Consider the following 18,449-nt stretch of genomic DNA (forward strand, 5'->3'; position numbering starts at 1 on the left):
TGAGATATGTTAGGGCACCGAGGACTGCTCATGACCACAGGACTGTGAGTTCCAGTCTCCAGTGAAGAGAACTAAAAAACCAGGGGACCTCCCTGGCATTCATTCCAGTGGTTAACATTCTGTGCTTCCACTGCAGGAGGCATGGACTCGATCCCTGGTCAGGGAACTAAGATCGCACATCCTGCATGGCCCCAGACTCCCCAAAAAAGAAAAAACTCAAAGAAAACCTGACTCTGATTATTCCAGAGTTCAGTCTTCAAAGCTATAGTCTGAGTGTCTTTTCTGAGTAACCAAAGGGTTTTACCAATTGCCCATGGAGAGTGTCACCAGTATCAGTAACCTTACATTCTTCAATCTAAAGACACTTGGGGGCTTCCCTGGTGGCTCAGTGGTAAAAAAGCTGCCTGCCAATGCAGGAGACATGGGTTCAATCCCTAATCCAGGAGAATCCCACATGCTGTGAAACAACTAAGCCTGTGCACCACAACTATTAAGCCTGCACTCTAGAACCCGGGAACCACAACTGTTGAGCCAACATGCCACAACTATTGAAGACCTTGCACCCTATAGCCCATGCTCTTAACAAGAGAAGACACCACAATGAGAAGCTCACATGTGGCAACTAGAGAAAAGCCCAAGCAGCAACAAAAACCCCGCACAGCCAAAAATTAATAAATAAATAAAATTATAAAGACTCTGAAGAAAATCTTCTGTTATTGGCTTTGCAATGGCCCCTTTATGTTTTTCCAACCAGGTTGGTCTCTGATGATGACACAACTTATTAGACACTTGCTATCAGATCTCCCTTCACACATCAAACTCAACATATTCAACACCCAATGCCCCACATAAAACAACTCCTTCATCCATCTTCCTTACTTTATTCTCATTTCTTCTTTCCCAGGATCACAGTGTTTAAAAAATAAATTAAACTCCTTAATCATGACCAGTGCAAATGAATTTAAAATAAATAAATAAATAAATGCTAGCTATAGCCCAGCACTCTGAAAAAAAATTCTTAAAATTATATTTTTACTTTCTAAGCTGCTGTATGTGTTCTTTTTGATGTTTCTGTATTTTCTTGGTATGTGTTCTTAAAGACACAGTTCACATATTTAAGCAAAATGAGATTAATGTGAACATACTGTTATATGAGTTTTCATTATTTCATAAAAATATTTATTTTACTGCTTTCATAATATTACAGTCATGTGATCATTTATTTAACAAATCCTCTACTGCTGGATATTTAGGCAGTGTCAAATAGTTAGCTACTATAAATAACTGTGTTAAATATCCCTGAAGCTAAATCTTTGCAAAAAACCTTAAGCATTTCCTTCACATAAATTCTCAGATTTGGAACTGCTGAGAGTCAAGTATGAACCCCTTGGACAGCAAGTATGAACCCCTTGGACAGCAAGTATGAATCCCTTGGATAGCAAGGAGATCAAACAAGTCAATCCTAAAGGAAATCAGTCCTGAATATTCATTGGAAGAACTGATGCAAAGCTCCAATACTTTGGCTACCTGACACAAAGAACCAATTCATTAGAAAAGACGCTAATGCTGGGAAAGACTGAAGGCAGGAGGGGAAGGTGACAACAGGATGAGATGGCTGGATGGCATCACTGATACAATAAGCATGAACTTGGGCAAACTCCAGGAGATGGTGAGAGACAGAGAAGCCTGGTATGTGTCCGTCCATGGCGTTGTGAAGAGTCAGACACAACTAGGTGACTGAACAACAACAACAAAGTATGAACATTTTCAGAGGAAGCTGTTAAGCTGCTAACCCACCCTCCAGAAGTATGATACCATTTCTTACTCCCGCCCAGTTCCCTGCACATTCACAAATCCAGGTGTTATAGCTTTGTTTTAATCTACATCAATTTGATTCCAAAAAGTGGCATCATTTTCTCACGATGTTTTACTGGAGGCAAAACAGCTCCTGACTCCCTACCTCCTGCACCTGCCCACTCTGGTCCATGTGCTCTCAACTTCTCAGATTAAACTCCTGAATGCCAGCTCAGCATCCAACACTACACCCCAGGAGGTCTCTTCTACAAAACTGTCTTCTCACACTTCATGTACATGAGTCAGCTTCCTTGGCATCACTTGTTAATTGTGAGGGTTAAATGTAAAAATGTGTGTTACACCCTTGGTAGTTCCTTTTCCTGAGGGCTTTGCTGGTGTCCAGGTCTTCATTCACTGGATCAGGGCATCATGCTTTTGCTTATGCTGGTCTCACCTCCTGGAATGCCTTTCACATGCATTTCCACCTGCTGAAACCCTAACCACACACCACTAAGTCTGTCTCACATGCCTAATTCCTTGAAAATGCTCTCCCTGTCCCCTCATGTGGGCTTGCTCCAACTCTAGCTGATGTTATGTCATTTTATATAAACGTCTATAAAAATTGTGACCTCCTTCTAGCTTACAAAGTTAATATAGCTATTTTCTTATTTCTTCAACAAGACTGTATACATTGACATCAGGATCTGTATTGGATGTAACTTTTTCTTATTTGTATTACTTGTGGTGTCCTGAGACAAAGAAACTTCCACTGGGAGATGAGATTTTTAACTCAGGCCAGAGAAATTTATGGAAAATCTATTACCATATTATTTAGGTATAAGATAAATCATACAGAGACAGACACAGCAGATGGATCCTATACCCATAAATACAATTTCAAATGGCCAGTAGCTCATTTTCATGGGACAGACAACATTTCTGCAATGCAAGTGGTTATGGTCATTTTACACCCTATGAAAATGATGACCATTTTGTCCAAGCATTTACTCTGGGTGCTTTACATGTCTTATGTTGTTTAAGTTGTACATCAACCCTACAGTTTACATCATATCACTTCCATTTTGCACAAGAAAAGATTGAGGCTTAGATGACTTAGTCTGTCTGAAATATCAGAGCCCATAAATAGCAGGATGGGACCCAAATCCACGTCTTTTGGCCTCTTTTCCATCTGCTGATGGGACTCTTTATCACCTGGATGGCGTGACACCTTATCATGTCCCTCTGTGTAGCCAGAACACAGAGTGGGGAGAGATGTAGTTGCAGTTAAAGAAACAGGCCTACCATAGAGAACTTACAGTCAGAGAGTTAAAGCATGACATGGACACAGCTGTATATGTGAACAGGAGAAAAGAGGGTACCTGAGGTCAGGTGGACCTGCTGTCAGCAGAAAGAACCAGTACCCACAGCCAGATTGAGAGAGAAACCTGCAGCTAAGTGGGATACATGATGCCTGGGGACAGGCCAAACAGACCTCATGCCCTGCTTGGGGAAGCAAGACTCATTTTTTATCCCATCAGGTGGTGAAACAGCCACACATACACTGCTGCACTGGGCTGTCTCTGACTCCAGGTCCAGACAGGGCTGAGCCTGTGGGAAATCCCTCCAGTCCCTGCAGGAGGCTGGTGTGGGAAAGGCAGGGCAGCAGAATGAAAAATGCCTGTGATGGAAGACAGACTCCACTGAAAAGACAAATAATGCAGCGGAATCACACAGTATTAGATTACAATGTAAAAGTGCAATTTATAGAGCACAAAGGTAAGGAAATCTAGTGGCACAGAATATTCTAGAGCCTCCTGCTCAGTCACAACAGAGATTTGGGAATTCTTGAGTTCAATTTCAAACTGTCAAAGCACATTTCATGGGAATCACAGGTTATCACTCATCAAAAACTGCCCATGGGAGGGAAAGGAGGAGGTTATGTTCAGATGCAATGCTGAGTCAAGAGGTCTGGGTGAGCCTGAGACTCTGAGTTTCTAAGAAGCTCCAGGAGATGCAGGTGCTGCTGGCTCTGGCACCACAGTTTGAATCACAAGGAATTAGGAAGCCAACAGGGGAAGGGGGACGATCTGAGAGTAAGGAGAGTGGTTTTTAAGAAAATATTAGTAAAAAAGGAGAAAATGTAAGAAACTAATACATTTGCACATTATAGCGTGGTCTACTAAGCATCTGTAAAAATGTATCATTCAAATAATAGCTGTGAGCAAAAACAAAGCAAAGTCAATTCACCTCAAGAGCTGGAAAATACTTTATTGCCAAGGATTCTCTAAAATGATCAAATCGACCACAAAATCATCTAAATGAAAAATGTAGCCTGTTTTCAGACTCTAACCAGGAAGTCTAGGGTCTTATTTACCTCATGTTGGCTTTTATGTTTGGCTGTTCTGGGTCCTGATTGCCTGGGAAGAGCTGTCTCTCATTGTGATGACTAGGGGCTACTCCCTGTTGCAGTGTACAGGATTCTCACTAAGGGGGCTTCTATTGATGCTGAGCAAAGACTTCAGTAGTTGTGGCACATGGGCTCAGTAGTTGTGGTATAGGGCTTAGTTGCTTTGCAGCATGTGGAACCTTCTCAGACCACGGATTGAACCAGTGTCCCCTGCATTGGCAGGCAAATTCTTATCCACTGCACCACCAGGGGAGTCCTCAGTTCAGTTCAGTTCAGTCGCTGAGTCCTAGTTCCTTATTTTTACTTGCTATTTCTTCTGTGAATTAAAGTCCTGCATCAGTTCAGTTCAGTCATTCAGTCATGTCAGACTCTGCGACCCCATGAATCACAGAACTCCAGGCCTCCCTGTCGATCAACATCTCCCAGAGTTCACTCAAACTCATGTCCATCAGGTCGGTGATGCCATCCAGCCATCTCATCCTCTGTCGTCTCCTTCTCTTCTTGGCCCCAATCCCTCCCAGCATCAGGGTCTTTTCCAATGAGTCAACTCTTCGCATGAGGTAGCCAAAGTACTGGAGTTTCAGCTTTAGCATCAGTCCTTCCAATGAACACCCAGGACTGATCTCCTTTAGGATGGACTGGTTGGATCTCCTTGCAGTCCAAGGGACTCTCAAGAGTCTTCTCCAGCACCATAGTTCAAAAGCATCAATTCTTCAGTGCTCAGCTTTCTTCACAGTCCAACTCTCACATCCATACATGACCACTGGAAAAACCATAGCCTTGACTAGATGGACCTTTGTTGGCAAAGTAATATCTCTGCTTTTTTAATATGCTATCTAGGTTGGTCATAACTTTCCTTCCAAGGAGTAAATGTCTTTTAATTTCATGGCTACAGTCACCATCTGCAGTGATTTTGGAGCCCCCAAAAATGAAGTCTGACACTGTTTCCCCATCTATTTGCCATGAAGTGATGGGGCCAGATGCCACGATCTTAGTTTTCTGAATGTTGAGCTTTAAGCCAACTTTTTCACTCTCCTCTTTCACAGTCATCAAGAGGCTTTTTAGTTCCTCTTCACTTTCTGCCATAAGGGTGGTGTCATCTGCATATCTGAGGTGATTGATATTTCTCCCAGCAATCTTGAATAGTACCTACTATACTTTCCTATTGACTCTAACTCCCAGGAATCAGGACAGAAGAGGAAATAAGGGAAAGAGAATAAAGCCCCACTTCTGCTGGGCTGGCTCATTCCCATGTCCCCTGCCCACCACACCCCTCTCCCCACCTCAACAACATTCTCTCTCAATCAAATCCAACACCAAAGGGGTGTCCTGGAGTGACAAGGGCTGGGACAGGGGAGCAGGAGAGGAAACCTGGGAGGTAGACAGGTAGAGTGAAATCATTCATGAACACACTGCCCCGGTATCACCTCCAAACTCAGAAATGAAGCTAACAGTGATACTGAGTGGACCAAGGCATAGATCAAAAATCAAGTTACTGCAGTTATTAATTCAGTCTCCAAATTCAATTTTCCCTCAAACATTTCAGAATCTCAGTCCCATGATTTTCAGGTTTTAGAAGGAAGAATAAGAATCTGTTATATTCCTAAGTTGTACTACAGAGTATTTTAGATAAGTCGTATTGTATGGCTTTGGGGCAAATTTAAGACAAGTGCAGGTTAACTGAATTACGTTTACAACAGAAAATCTAACAGACACAGTGTCTGAGAGTAAGTGAACTTCACCTACAGTGCTCTCAGGGATAAGATTAGTTAATGTTTTCCTGACACAGCAGTTCACATTTTTCCTGACCTACACTGAAACTGGAAATAATTAGGAGCGAGTTTTTGCCCTGTGACTAACTGAAGCTGATCCCTGGGTAGCATTCAGGCATTACGTTGAATATTCTTTCATGTTACAAGGTTTCATTCATTAAATTACAGCTACAGCAATTAGATGGGTCTGGGATGGTAAGACTTTTTTTTCTTAATATAAATTTATTTATTTTAATTGGAGGTTAATTACTTTACAATATTGTATTGGTTTTGCCATACATCAACATGAATCCACCACAGGTATACATGTGTTCCCCATCCTGAACCCCCCTCCCTCCTCCCTCCCTGTACCATCCCTCTGGGTTGTTTCAGTGCACCAGTCCCAAGTATTCAGTATCATGCATCGAGCCTGGACTGGCGACTCATTTCATATATGATATTACACATGTTTCAATGCCATTCTCCCAAATCATCCCACCCTCACCATCTCCCACAGAGTCCAAAAGACCATTCTATACATCTGTGTCTCTTTTGCTGTCTCACATACAGGGTTATCAGAGTTTTAAAGAGCAGTTCTTTCAGGTATTTACAGAGTTGTCATGTGTGTGTGCTGGTTCCTGCTTGCTCACACCTGTGTAACTCACTCACCCTCTCAGCCAGCAGTCCCTCGGCACCCTCTCTGTGCCCTGCAGAATGCTTTCTGGGGACAAAAATGAAAACAAGACGCTCCCTGATTATAAAAAGCCTCAAAGTACTATGAGATACAGATCCCAAATTACAAAGCATGCCACAGGTGCTATCTTTTAATTATGATGAAATTCACATAACATAAAATTTAACCATTTTTAGGTGGATAGTTTGGTGTTCAGCACATTCACATTGCTGTGCAACCAAGCTTGAGATTTTTTTTTTTTTCTGCCTCACAAAACTGAAATTCTTACCCATTAAAAGCAACACCCCATTTCCTCTGCCCCAGTCCCTGGAAACCACCATCCTACTTCCTGTCTTCTTGGATTTGACTACTCTAGGAATCTCACATAAATGGAATCAGAATGTTCATTCCTTTTGTGTCTGGCTTATTTCATTTAGCAAAATGTCATCCAGGTCTATCCATAGGTCAGAATTTTCTTCCTTTTTAAGGCTGAATAATAGTTCATTGCAAGGATTTAGTTCCTTCCAACTTTTGGCTGCCTTGAACATAGATGTACCATAAATGCAATCTTAAAAGAACATATAAGACACTAAGGGTATATTAGTGTGTGTGTGTGTGTGTGTATATATATATATATGTTAGTATATTAAATATATGTTAGTACATTAAGTATTGGTATATTAAGTATGTACATTAAATATATATTAGTATATATGAGGGTATATTAAACTGAGGGTCTCGAAGATGCACTAGACTTGACTCAGAAAATGAGATGTTCACCATCCAGATGGCAGAGGGCCTGGGTCTCTGAGGCTGAGGGGCAGCATGTGCATTTGGGACAGGGAGGACGTGGTGCTTTGGGAGAAACTACACACAATCCGAGTGCAGGGGGGTGTGTATGTCAGAGACATGCTGACTGCAGAGGGGGGTGGGGAAGAGCTCCTAACGCCTTGTCTGTTCTGGTTTAGTCTCTTCTTCAAGATTCTGTCCTGGTCCCAGCTAAGGGCCCCAAGCTGAGTGTGGAAGGAACGTCACCAGTAGACGTGGACACTAGCAGGTGCAGGTCACAAGCCTCTCTGCTGTCTCTTAAGTGGATCTTCTCTGCTCCCTGCTATTTGCTTTTGACTTTGAGCCAGTCTCTAGACCCTGCCTCCATCTGAGGCCCTGGTTCCTCACTCCTGACTGGGTCATTATTGAGGCTCTTCTCTGGTGGACACAAGGTCACCCCACAGCCCCTGCTTGGGTGGACTTGAGGCTATGCTATGGTTCCAGCAGCAGCTCAGCCAGGCCAATAAGGATCAGATCTGGGCTAAGAAAAAAACAGTCTGTGTGGGGAGGGGAGGAGGATGGCAGCTCAGTGTGGGTGAGTGGAGGACAAGGCTACAGGAAGGGCTAAGGGACAGGGAAGGAGGCTGCAACCAGAGGGAGGAAGAGAAGAGAAGATTTCAGAAATACAAACAAGAAAAGATGGAAAGGAATGAAATATTGGAGAGTTAGGGCCAGGAAGACAAGGCTGACATCCCAGACTTTGCATGAATAATCAGGTGTCACACATAGTGTCCTGAGTCAGGTTAAGATGGAGCCCCGGATCCCAGGACCCATCAACCATCATGAGGGAGCTCACAACACAGGGGAAAAAATGCTGGTATCCCCATCCCATGGTTAGTTTCCAAGAAAGATTCACCTACAATGTCACCAATCTAATCTGCATCCATTAGGAGCAAACAGTCCCCTTGACATAATGATAAGGAAGCCAAGAACAGATGTGGTGCTAAATCTTTAGCTGGATTTAAAGAGGCAAATGACTTAAACTAACCTTTTCTCTTGGGTAAATAGATGCTTCAAGGTTCCTCAATACCAGAGGACTGTCCGAGTTATACCTGAAGTTCACACTGGAAAAGGAAATCCCTCCATTTGGGGGCCAGGATGGTGGTGGACGATACTCAAGTTCCCAAGGTGCTTCTTTCTCAAGGTCTGTATATTCAATCACCCTTTCTACTGAAATCATCTGAAAGACATATGACATCACATGAGTTAGTATCAGGGGATCTAGTTTATGGATGTTCATACATTGTAAATGAAACCTCCTGGTTTTCTATGGTTCAGAGTATCTCAGGTCTCAACATCCACAAAGGACACACGTAGGAGTCTGATGAGGCCTTAGCTGATTTGCAGACTTATTCATCATCTTCAACATTTTTACACATGACTATTTCCTTCCATTTTATATTAAAGCTAAAAAAATTAGAGAAATAAATGGTAAGTTTTTTTGATCCACCTTTCACATCTGAATTAAAAAAAACACAAGAATTTTTTTAAAGAAAAGAAGAACACTTATGGAAATCAATCAGTATGTGTGGCTACAGAAGGACCATGTGTTACAGATGAGCAGAACTGGACAGTCATCAAACATCATTTTAATAATTAGTCACCTACTCTGTTAGAAGAAATAAATGGGAAAAATTCACTTTTATTGTTTTTCTCCCTTTAGGAGAAAGTACAAATATTCAGAAGTGTATAATTTTCTTATCGACTAAGGCCTCTTAAACAACCATAACTAGCCTATCCTACCAGAGAGAATGGCTGCCAGCAAATTCAGGTGTTCAATACACACAAGAATAAGTCATAAAATGGGGGGGGGTGGGGTGGGGAGGGGGGAGGAACATATTAATTAAACAAACCTTAAAACACTGGATTTGATTCTTTTACCAGAAATAAGGAATTACCCATTAAGACGCAAAATAAACAAGCTGCTAAGAAATTAGCTTATATTGTCTCCAGAATTTCAGAACCTCTCTCCTACAGAGACATTTATTGTATTTGAAGACAGTTTGTGATGAATATAAAACCTTCTGATGTGGCATACATATATGGGAAAATACACATATATTTTTATTAACTTTAAGCAGATGGAACGTGAAAGTGAAAGTCGGTCAATGGTGTTCAGCTCTTTGCAACCCCATAGATGCCTGCCAGGCTTCTCTATCCATGAGGATTCTCCAGGCAAGAATACTGGAGTGAGTAGCCATTCCCTTCTCCAGGGGATTTTTCCAACCCAGGGATAGAACCTTTGTCTCTTGTGGCTCCTGCATTGCAGGCGGATTTTTTACCATCTGAGCCATCAGGGAAGCCCTTAAGCAAATGGGGGAGAACATAAAAAAAATTTTGTAAGATAATGTTTAAAAAAAAGTTTTATTATTTTACATAAGAATTGCTTTTATGCCATATAACACCAAGGAGACCTGGAAAGGCTAAGAACAGAAAGATAAACATCACCATGTTCTCAACTTCAGCACTTTGCCTGACGCACCACTGGAACATCCCTGTGAGTGTGAGCGTGAGAGACAGGACCAGGCCAACCTGCCCAGGAGTCAAAGCTAAATGAGGAAGAAGAGGAATATGGTGAGTCTACTTCTCAACCCTTCACACAGCTCCTTCTGTCACTTTACAAAGAAGACTCCTTTATGATTTTTATTGGAGTATAGTTCATTTACAAAGTTATGCTAGTTTCAGGTGTACCGTAAAGTGAATCAGCCAGATATATACATATAATCTGCTCTTTTAAAATTATTTTCCCATATATGTCATTACAGAGTATTAAATAGAATCCCCTGTGCTATACAGTAGGTCCTTTTTAGTTATCTATTTTATTATATAGTAGTGAGAAGACTCCTTTATAATATTTAAATCATTTGCATGTAATGATAATATCACTCATAATATTACTTCTGTTGTATGAGACAATAATACAGTAAAAAAAAAAAAAACCACTATGAGAGACTTCCCTAGTGGTCCAATAGCTAAGACTCCAAACTCCCAATGCAGGGGGCTCAGGTTCGATCCCTGGTCAGGCAACTAGACTCCACATGCCACAAACAAGAGGTCACATGCTGCAACTAAAGTCCTGCCTGTTATAACTAAGACTGAAGATCCCACATGACCCAGCTAAGACCCAGCACAGCGAAATAAATAAGTAAATTTTTTTTAAAAAAATATGAATTTAGAAAGAACTAACAAAGTTGTTGTTGTTAAGTCACTAAGTCATGTCTGACTCTGTGACACCATGGACTGTAGCACTACAGGCTTCCCTGTCCTTTGTTATCTCCCAGAGGTTGCTCCAATTCATGTCCATTGAGTTCATGATGCTGTCTAACCATCTTATCCTCTGCCTCCTCCTTCTCCTCCTGCCTTCAATCTTTCTCATATCAAGGTCTTTTCTAATGAGTCAGCTCTTCGCATCAGGTGGCAAAAGTATCGGAGCTTCAGCATCAACATCAGTCCTTCCAGTGAATATTTAGGGTTGATTCTTTTAGGATTTAAGGATGTGATCTCCTTGCTGTCCAAGGGACTCTCAAGAGTCTTCTCCAACACTACAACTTGAAAGCATTAATTCCTTGGCCCTCAGCCTTCTTAATGGACCAAATTTTACATCCATTGACAACTTTTACATGACTACTGGAAAAAACATAGCTTTCACTATATGGAAATTTGTTGGCAAAGTGATGCCTCTGCTTTTTAACATTCTGAATAGATTTGTCATAGCTTTCCTTCCAAGAAGCAAACGTCTTTTCATTCATGGTTGCAGTCACGGTTTGCAGTGATTTCTGGAACCCAAGAATATAAAATCTGTCATTGCTTTCAGTCTTTTCCCATGAAGTGATGGGACTGGATGCCATGATCTTAGATCACTGAATGCTGAGATTTATGCCAGCTTTTTCACTTGCTTTTTCACTTTCATCAAGAGGCTCTTCACTTTCTGTTCATTTTCTGCCATTAGAATGGTATATTCTGCAAATCTGAGTTCAGTTCAGTTCAGTCGCTCAGTCGTGTTGGACTCTTTGCGACCCCATGAATTGCAGCACGCCAGGCCTCCCTGTCCATCACCATCTCCCAGAGTTCACTCAGACTCATGTCCATCGAGTCAGTGATGCCATCCAGCCAGCTCATCCTCTGTCATCCCCTTCTCCTCCTGCCCCGAATCCCTCCCAGCATCAGAGTCTTTTCCAGTGAGTCAACTCTTTGCATGAGGTGGCCAAAGTACTAGAGTTTCAGCTTCAGCATCATTCATTCCAAAGAAATCCCAGGGTTGATCTCCTTCAGAATGGATTGGTTGGATCCCCTTGCAGTCCAAGGGACTCTCAACAGTCTTCTCCAACACCACAGTTCAAAAGAATCAATTCTTTGGCACTCAGCCTTCTTCACAGTCCAACTCTCACATCCATACATGACCACTGGAAAAACCATAGCCTTGACTAGATGGACCTTAGTCAGCAAAGTAATGTCTCTGATTTTTAATATACTGTCTAGGTTGGTCATAACTTTTCTTCCAAGCAGTAAGTGTCTTTTAATTTCATGGCTGCAGTCACCATCTGCAGTGATTTTGGAGCCCCCCAAAATAAAGTCTGACCCTGTTTCCACTGTGTCTCCATCTATTTGCCATGAAGTGGTGGGACCAGATGCCATGATCTTCATTTTCTGAATGTTGAGCTTTAAGCCAATTTTTTCACTCTCCACTTTCACTTTCATCAAGAGGCTTTTTAGCTCCTCTTCACTTTCTACCATAAGGGTGGTGTCATCTGCATATCTCAGGTTATTGAAATTTCTCCCAGCAATCTTGATTCCAGCTTGTATTTCTTCCAGTCCAGCATTTCTCATGATGTACCCTGCATAGAAGTTAAATAAGCAGGGTGACAATATATAGCCTTGACGTACTCCTTTTCCTATTTGGAACCAGCCTGCTGTTCCATGTCCAGTTCTAACTGTTGCTTCCTGACCTGCATACAGATTTCTTAAGAGGAAGGTCAGGTGGTCTGGTATTCCCATCTCTTTCAGAATTTTCCACAGTTTATGGTGATCCACACAGTCAAAGGCTTTGGCATGGTCAATAAAGCAGAAATAGATGTTTTTCTGGAACTCTCTTGCTTTTTCCATGATCCAGCAGATGTTGGCAATTTGATCTCTGGTTCCTCTGCCTTTTCTAAAACCAACTTGAACATCAGGGAGTTCATGGTTCACGTATTGCTGAAGCCTGGCTTGGAAAATTTTGAGCATTACTTTACTAGCATGTGAGATGAGTGCAATTGTGTGGTAGTTCGAGCATTCTTTGGCATTGCCTTTCTTTGGGATTGGAATGAAAACTGACCTTTTCCAGTCCTGTGGCCACTGCTGAGTTTTCCAAATTTGCTGGCATATTGAGTACAGCACTTTCACAGCATCATCTTTCAGGATTTGAAACAGCTCAACTGGAATTCCATCACCTCCACTAGCTTTGCTCATAGTGATGCTTTCTAAGACCCACTTGACTTCACATTCCAAGATCTGGCTCTAGATTAGTGATCACATCATCATGACTATCTGGGTCATAAAGATCTTTTTGGTATAGTTCTTCCGTGTATTCTTGCCACCTCTTCTTAATATCTTCTGCTTCTGTTAGGTCCATACCATTTCTGTCCTTTATCGAGCCCATCTTGTTTGAAATGTTCCCTTGGTATCCCTAATTTTCTTGAAGAGATCTCTAGTTTTTCCCATTCTGTTCTTTTCCTCTATTTCTTTGCATTGATAGCTGAAGAAGGCTTTCTTATCTCTTCCTGCTAGTCTTTGGAACTCTGCATTCAGATGCTTATATCTTTCCTTTTCTCCTTTGCTTTTTGCCTCTCTTCTTTTCACAGCTATTTGTAAGGCCCTTCCAGACAGCCATTTTGCTTTTTTGCATTTCTTTTCCATGGGGATGGTCTTGATCCCTGTCTCCTGTACAATGTCATGAACCTCATCCCATAGTTCACCAGGCACTCTATCTATCAGATCTAGGCCCTTAAATCTTTTCTCACTTCCACTGTATATTCATAAGGGATTTGATTTAGGTCATACCTGAATGGTCTAGCAGTTTTCCCTACTTTCCTCAATTTAAGTCTGAATTTGGTAATAAGGAGTTCATGATCTGAGCCACAGTCAGCTCCTGGTCTTGTTTTTGTTGGCTGTATAGAGCTTCTCCATCTTTGGCTGCATAGGTTATTGATATTTCTCCTGGAAATCTTAATTCCAGCTTGTGCTTCATCCAGCCCAGCATTGCTCATGATGTAGTCTGCATATAAAAATAAGCAGGGTGACAATATACAGCCTTGATGTACTCCTTTTCCTATTTGGAACCAGTCTGTTGTTCCATGTTCAGTTCTAACTGTTGCTTCCTGACCTTCATACAGATTTCTCAAGAGGCAGGTCAGGTGGTCTGGTATTCCCATCTCTCAGAATTTTCCACAGTTTATTGTGATCCACACAGTCAAAGGCTTTCACATAGTCAAAAAAGCAAAAATAGATGTTTTTCTGGAACTCTCGTGCTTCTTCAATGATCCAGTGGATGTTGGCAACTTGATCTCTGATGCCTTTTCTAAAAGCAGCTTGGACATTTGGAGGTTCACAGTTCCCGCATTGCTTAAGCCTGGCTTGGAGAATTTTGAGGATTACTTTACTAGCATGTGAGATGACTGCAATTGTGCAGTAGTTTGACCATTCTTTGGGATTGGAATGAAAACTGATCTTTTCCAGTCCTGTGGCCACTGCTGAGTTTTCCAAATTTGCTGGCATATTGAGTGCAGCACTTTCACAGCATCATCTTTCAGGATTTGAAACAGCTCAACTGGAATTCAATCACCTCCACTAGCTTTGTTCATAGTGATGCTTTCTAAGGCCCACTTGACTTCACATTCCAGGATGTCTGGCTCTAGGTGAGTGATCACACCATCGTGATTAACTGGGTCATGAAGATCTTTTTTGTACGGTTCTTCTGTGTATTCTTGCCACCTCTTCTTATTATCTTCTGTTAAGTCCAGACCATTTCTGTCCTTTATCGAGCCCATCTTTGCACGAAATGTTCCCTTGGTATCTCTAATTTTCTTGAAGAGATCTCTAGTCTTTCCCTTTCTGTTTTTTTTCCTCTATTTCTTTGCATTGATCACTGAAGAAGGCTTTCTTATCTCTTCTTGCTAGTCTTTGGAACTCTGCATTCAAATGCTTATATCTTTCCTTTTCTCCTTTGCTTTTCACTTCTCTTCTTTTCACAGCTATTTGTAAGGCCTCCTCAGACAGCAATTTTGCTTTCTTGCATTTCTTTTTCTTGGGGATGGTCTTGATCCTGTTCCTGTACAATGTCATGAACCTCCGTTCATCAGGCACTCTGTCTATCAGATCTAGTCCCTTAATTCTATTTCTCATTTTCACTGTATAATCATAAGGGATTTGATTTAGGTCATACCTGACTGGTATAGTGGTTTTCAACACTTTCTTCAATTTCAGTCTGAATTTTATAATAAGGAATTCGTGATCTGAGGCACACTCAGCTCCCAGTCTTGTTTTTGCTGACTGTATAGAGCTTCTCCAACTTTGTCTGCAAACAATATAATCAATCTGATTTCGGTGTTGACCATCTGGTGATGTCCATGTGTAGAGTCATCTCTTGTCTTGTTGGAATAGGGTGTTTGCTATGACCAGTGCATTCTCTTGACAGAAGTCTATTAGCCTTTGCCTGCTTCATTCTGTACTCTACGGCCAAATTTGCCTGTTACTCCAGGTGTTTTTTGATTTCCTACTGTCGCATTCCAGTCCCCTGTAATGAAAAGGACATCTTTTTTGGGTGTTAGTTCTAAAAGATCTTGTAGGTCTTCATAGAACCGTTCAACTTCAACTTTTTCAGCATTACTGGTTGGGCATAGATTCAGATTACTGTGATAATAAATAAAAATAGTGACAACATACAGCTTCGTCATACCCCTTTCCCAGTTTTAAACCAGTCCATTGTTCCATGCTTAAGTTATATGCAGAGTATGAGAAATGCTGGGCTGGAGGAAGCACAAGCTGGTTCAACATTGCCAGGAGAAATATCAACAACCTCCGATATTCAGATGACACCACCCTTATGGCAGAAAGTGAAGAACTAAAGAGCCTCTTGATGAAAGTGAAAGAGGAGAGTGAAAAAGTTGGCTTAAAATTCAGCATTCAGAAAACTAAGATCATGTCATCTGGTCCCATCACTTCATGGCAAATAGATGGGGAAACAGTGGAAACAGTGTCAGACTTTATTTTGGGGGGCTCCAAAATCACTAAAGATGGTGATTGCAGCCATGAAATTAAAAGACGGTTACTCCTTGGAAGGAAAGTGATGACCAACCTAGACAGCATATTCAAAATCAGAGATATTACTTTGCCAGCAAAGGTCCATCTCGTCAAGGCTACGGTTTTTCCAGTGGTCATGTATGGATGTGAGAGCTGGACTATAAAGAAAGCTGAGCACAGAATTGATGCTTTTGAACTATGGTGTTGGAGAAGACTCTTGAGAGTCCCTTGGACTGCAAGGAGATCTAACCAGTCCATCCTAAAGGAGATCAGTCCTGGGTGTTCATTGGAAGGACTGATGCTAAAGGTGAAACTCCAATACTTTGCCCTCCTGCTGTGAAACGCTGACTCATTTGAAAAGACCCTGATGCCAGGAAAGATTGAGGGCAGGAGGAGAAGGGGATGACAGAGGATGAGATGGTTGGGTGGCATCACCGACACAATGGACTTGGGCTTGGGTGGACTCCGGGAGTTGGTGATGGACAGGGAGGCCTGGCATGCTGCGGTTCATGGAGTCACAAAGAGTTAGACACGACTGAGCAACTGAACTGAACTGAATTGTTCCGTGTCCAGTTCTGTTTCTTCTTGATCTGCTTACAGGTTTCTCAGGAGACAGGTATGATGGTCAATATTCCTATCTCTTTCAGAATTTTCCACAGTTTATTGTGATCCACAGAGTCAAAGCCTTTCAACATAGTTTATGAAGCAGATGTTTTTCCTGTAATTCCCTTGCTTTCTTTATGATCCAATAAATGTTGGCAATTTGATCTCTGGTTCCTCTGCCTTTTCTAAACCCAGTTTGTATATCTGGAAGTTCCCAGTTCACATACTGTTGAAATCTTGTTTGAAGGATTTTGCTCCTGTTGCTGCCTAGTTGCTTCAGTCATGTCCGACTCTGTGCAACCCCATAGACAGCAGCCCATCAGGCTCCCCCATCCCTGGGATTCTCCAGGCAAGAACACTTGAGTGGGTTGCCATTTGCTCCTCCAATGCATGAAAGTGAAAATTGAAAGTGAAGTCGCTCAGTCATGTCCGACTCTTAGTGACCCCATGGACTGCAGCCTACCAGGCTCCTCTGTCCATTGGATTTTTATTATAACCTTATTAGCATGTAAAATGAGTGCATTTGTATGACAGCTTGAACATTCTTTGGGATTGGAATGAAAGCTGATTTTCAGTCCTGTGGCCACTGCTGAGTTTTGCAAATTTGCTGGCATATTACATGAACAGCATCATCTTTTAGGATTTGAAATAACTAAGCTGGAATTCCATTACCTCCACTAACTTTGTTTGTAGTGATGCTTCCTAAGGTCCTCTTGACTTCACTCTCCAGGATGTCTGGCTCAAGATGAGTGACCACACAGTCGTGACTATCCAGGTCATTAAGATCTTTCTGGTACTGTTTTTCTGTGTATTCTTGCCACCTCTTCCTAATCTCTTCTGTTTCTCTTAGGTCCTTAACATTTTTGTCCTTTGTCGTTTAATCCCACATGGATTGAGATACACTTGGCAGTATAACATAGTTGAGGATGCCATTGTTCAGATTTTTGTCCTTATGCTTCAATTATCATTATGTTTCTTCACTTTCTATGCCCAATGTAGCTGCAGTTGAAATCACAAAAAGAAGGCAATGGATTCTAAGAGCCAGTGCTTTTAAATTTAAAATATTACTCTCATTTTTCCATTATTAAAGACTGTGATACAGGGCTATTTCTATGGATAGTGAGGGATGGTGAATTCATGCTACACGTTCCAACAACTGCTCATCTGGGACGCACACAGCAGTGAGGATACTGTTTTTGCTATAGAGAATCTTCCTCAGACCCCTACAACCAAGGATTCCAAGTAGCCCAAAAACTAAAACCTAAAACCTAATCTGTACAAAAAGCTTAATAGTAAACCTGGTTCTCTCCATCTAGATATAGGACACTACCTGGGATGTTCAGAAGGTCATCTTGCTACATTTATGTAGATCTCAACCCATTCAAAGAAAAATAAAAAGATAAAAGATCTCAATGAAGACATACTGTAAACAAGCAACAAACAAGTAAACTACTCAAAAGGAATCTACAGATTCAATTCAACCCCTATCAAATTACCAATGGCATTTTTCAGATAATTAGAACAAAGAAATCTATATTTTGTATGGAAACACAATATACCATGAATAGACAATGTAATCATGAGAAAAACAAAGAAGAAAAATGAAGCTAGGAGGAATCACTTGCCCTGTCTTCAGACTATACCACAAAGCTACAGTAATTGAAACAGTATTCTACTGGCACCAAAAACAGAAATATAGATCAATGGAATAGAACAGAAATTCTAAAGAAAAGCCCACATACCTGTGTCACCTATGGCAAAGGAAGCAAGAATACACAATGGAGAAAAGACAGTTTCATTAATAACTGGTGCTGGGAAAACTGGACAGCTACATGTAAAAGAATAAAATCAGAACACTCCCTAAAATCATAAACAAAAGTAAACTCAAATAGGTTACAGACATAAATGTAAGACCAGACACTAGAAAACTCTTAGATGAAAACATAGGGAGAACTCTCTCTAATATAAATTGCTGCAAGCTTTTTTACCCACCTCCTAGAGCAATGAAAATAAATAAAACACACACAAAAAAAATGGGACTCAATTAAGCTTAAAAACTTTTGAACAGAAAAAAAAAAACAACATAAAAAATACCAAAGACAACCTGTAGAATGGG

The 18,449-nt window shown here is 41.3% G+C and overlaps 1 protein-coding gene across 10 annotated transcripts in view; it reads right to left on the minus strand.

Moving 5' to 3' along the window:
- LOC138446669 (ATP-binding cassette sub-family C member 4-like) overlaps positions 1–18,449 on the minus strand; it is a 217,477-nt gene that overhangs the window by 40,494 nt on the left and 158,534 nt on the right. For 7 of the 10 annotated variants that reach the window (XR_011259504.1, XR_011259501.1, XR_011259498.1 and 4 more), the window contains 2 exons: positions 9,902–10,002; positions 8,442–8,633 (listed from right to left, as the gene is read on the minus strand). Coding sequence is in view for 4 of the 10 variants with exons in the window: in XM_069601897.1 (XP_069457998.1) it covers positions 8,442–8,633; positions 9,902–10,002 (293 nt within the window). In the remaining 6 variants the exon portion in view is untranslated. Of the gene's footprint in view, positions 1–8,441; positions 8,634–9,901; positions 10,003–17,224; positions 17,333–18,449 lie in introns of those variants that run through there. The other 3 variants (XR_011259500.1, XR_011259499.1, XM_069601898.1) reach the window with 2 other exon arrangements.

Source organism: Ovis canadensis, chromosome 10, assembly GCF_042477335.2.
Source record: "Ovis canadensis isolate MfBH-ARS-UI-01 breed Bighorn chromosome 10, ARS-UI_OviCan_v2, whole genome shotgun sequence".
Lineage (NCBI taxonomy): Eukaryota > Metazoa > Chordata > Mammalia > Artiodactyla > Bovidae > Ovis > Ovis canadensis.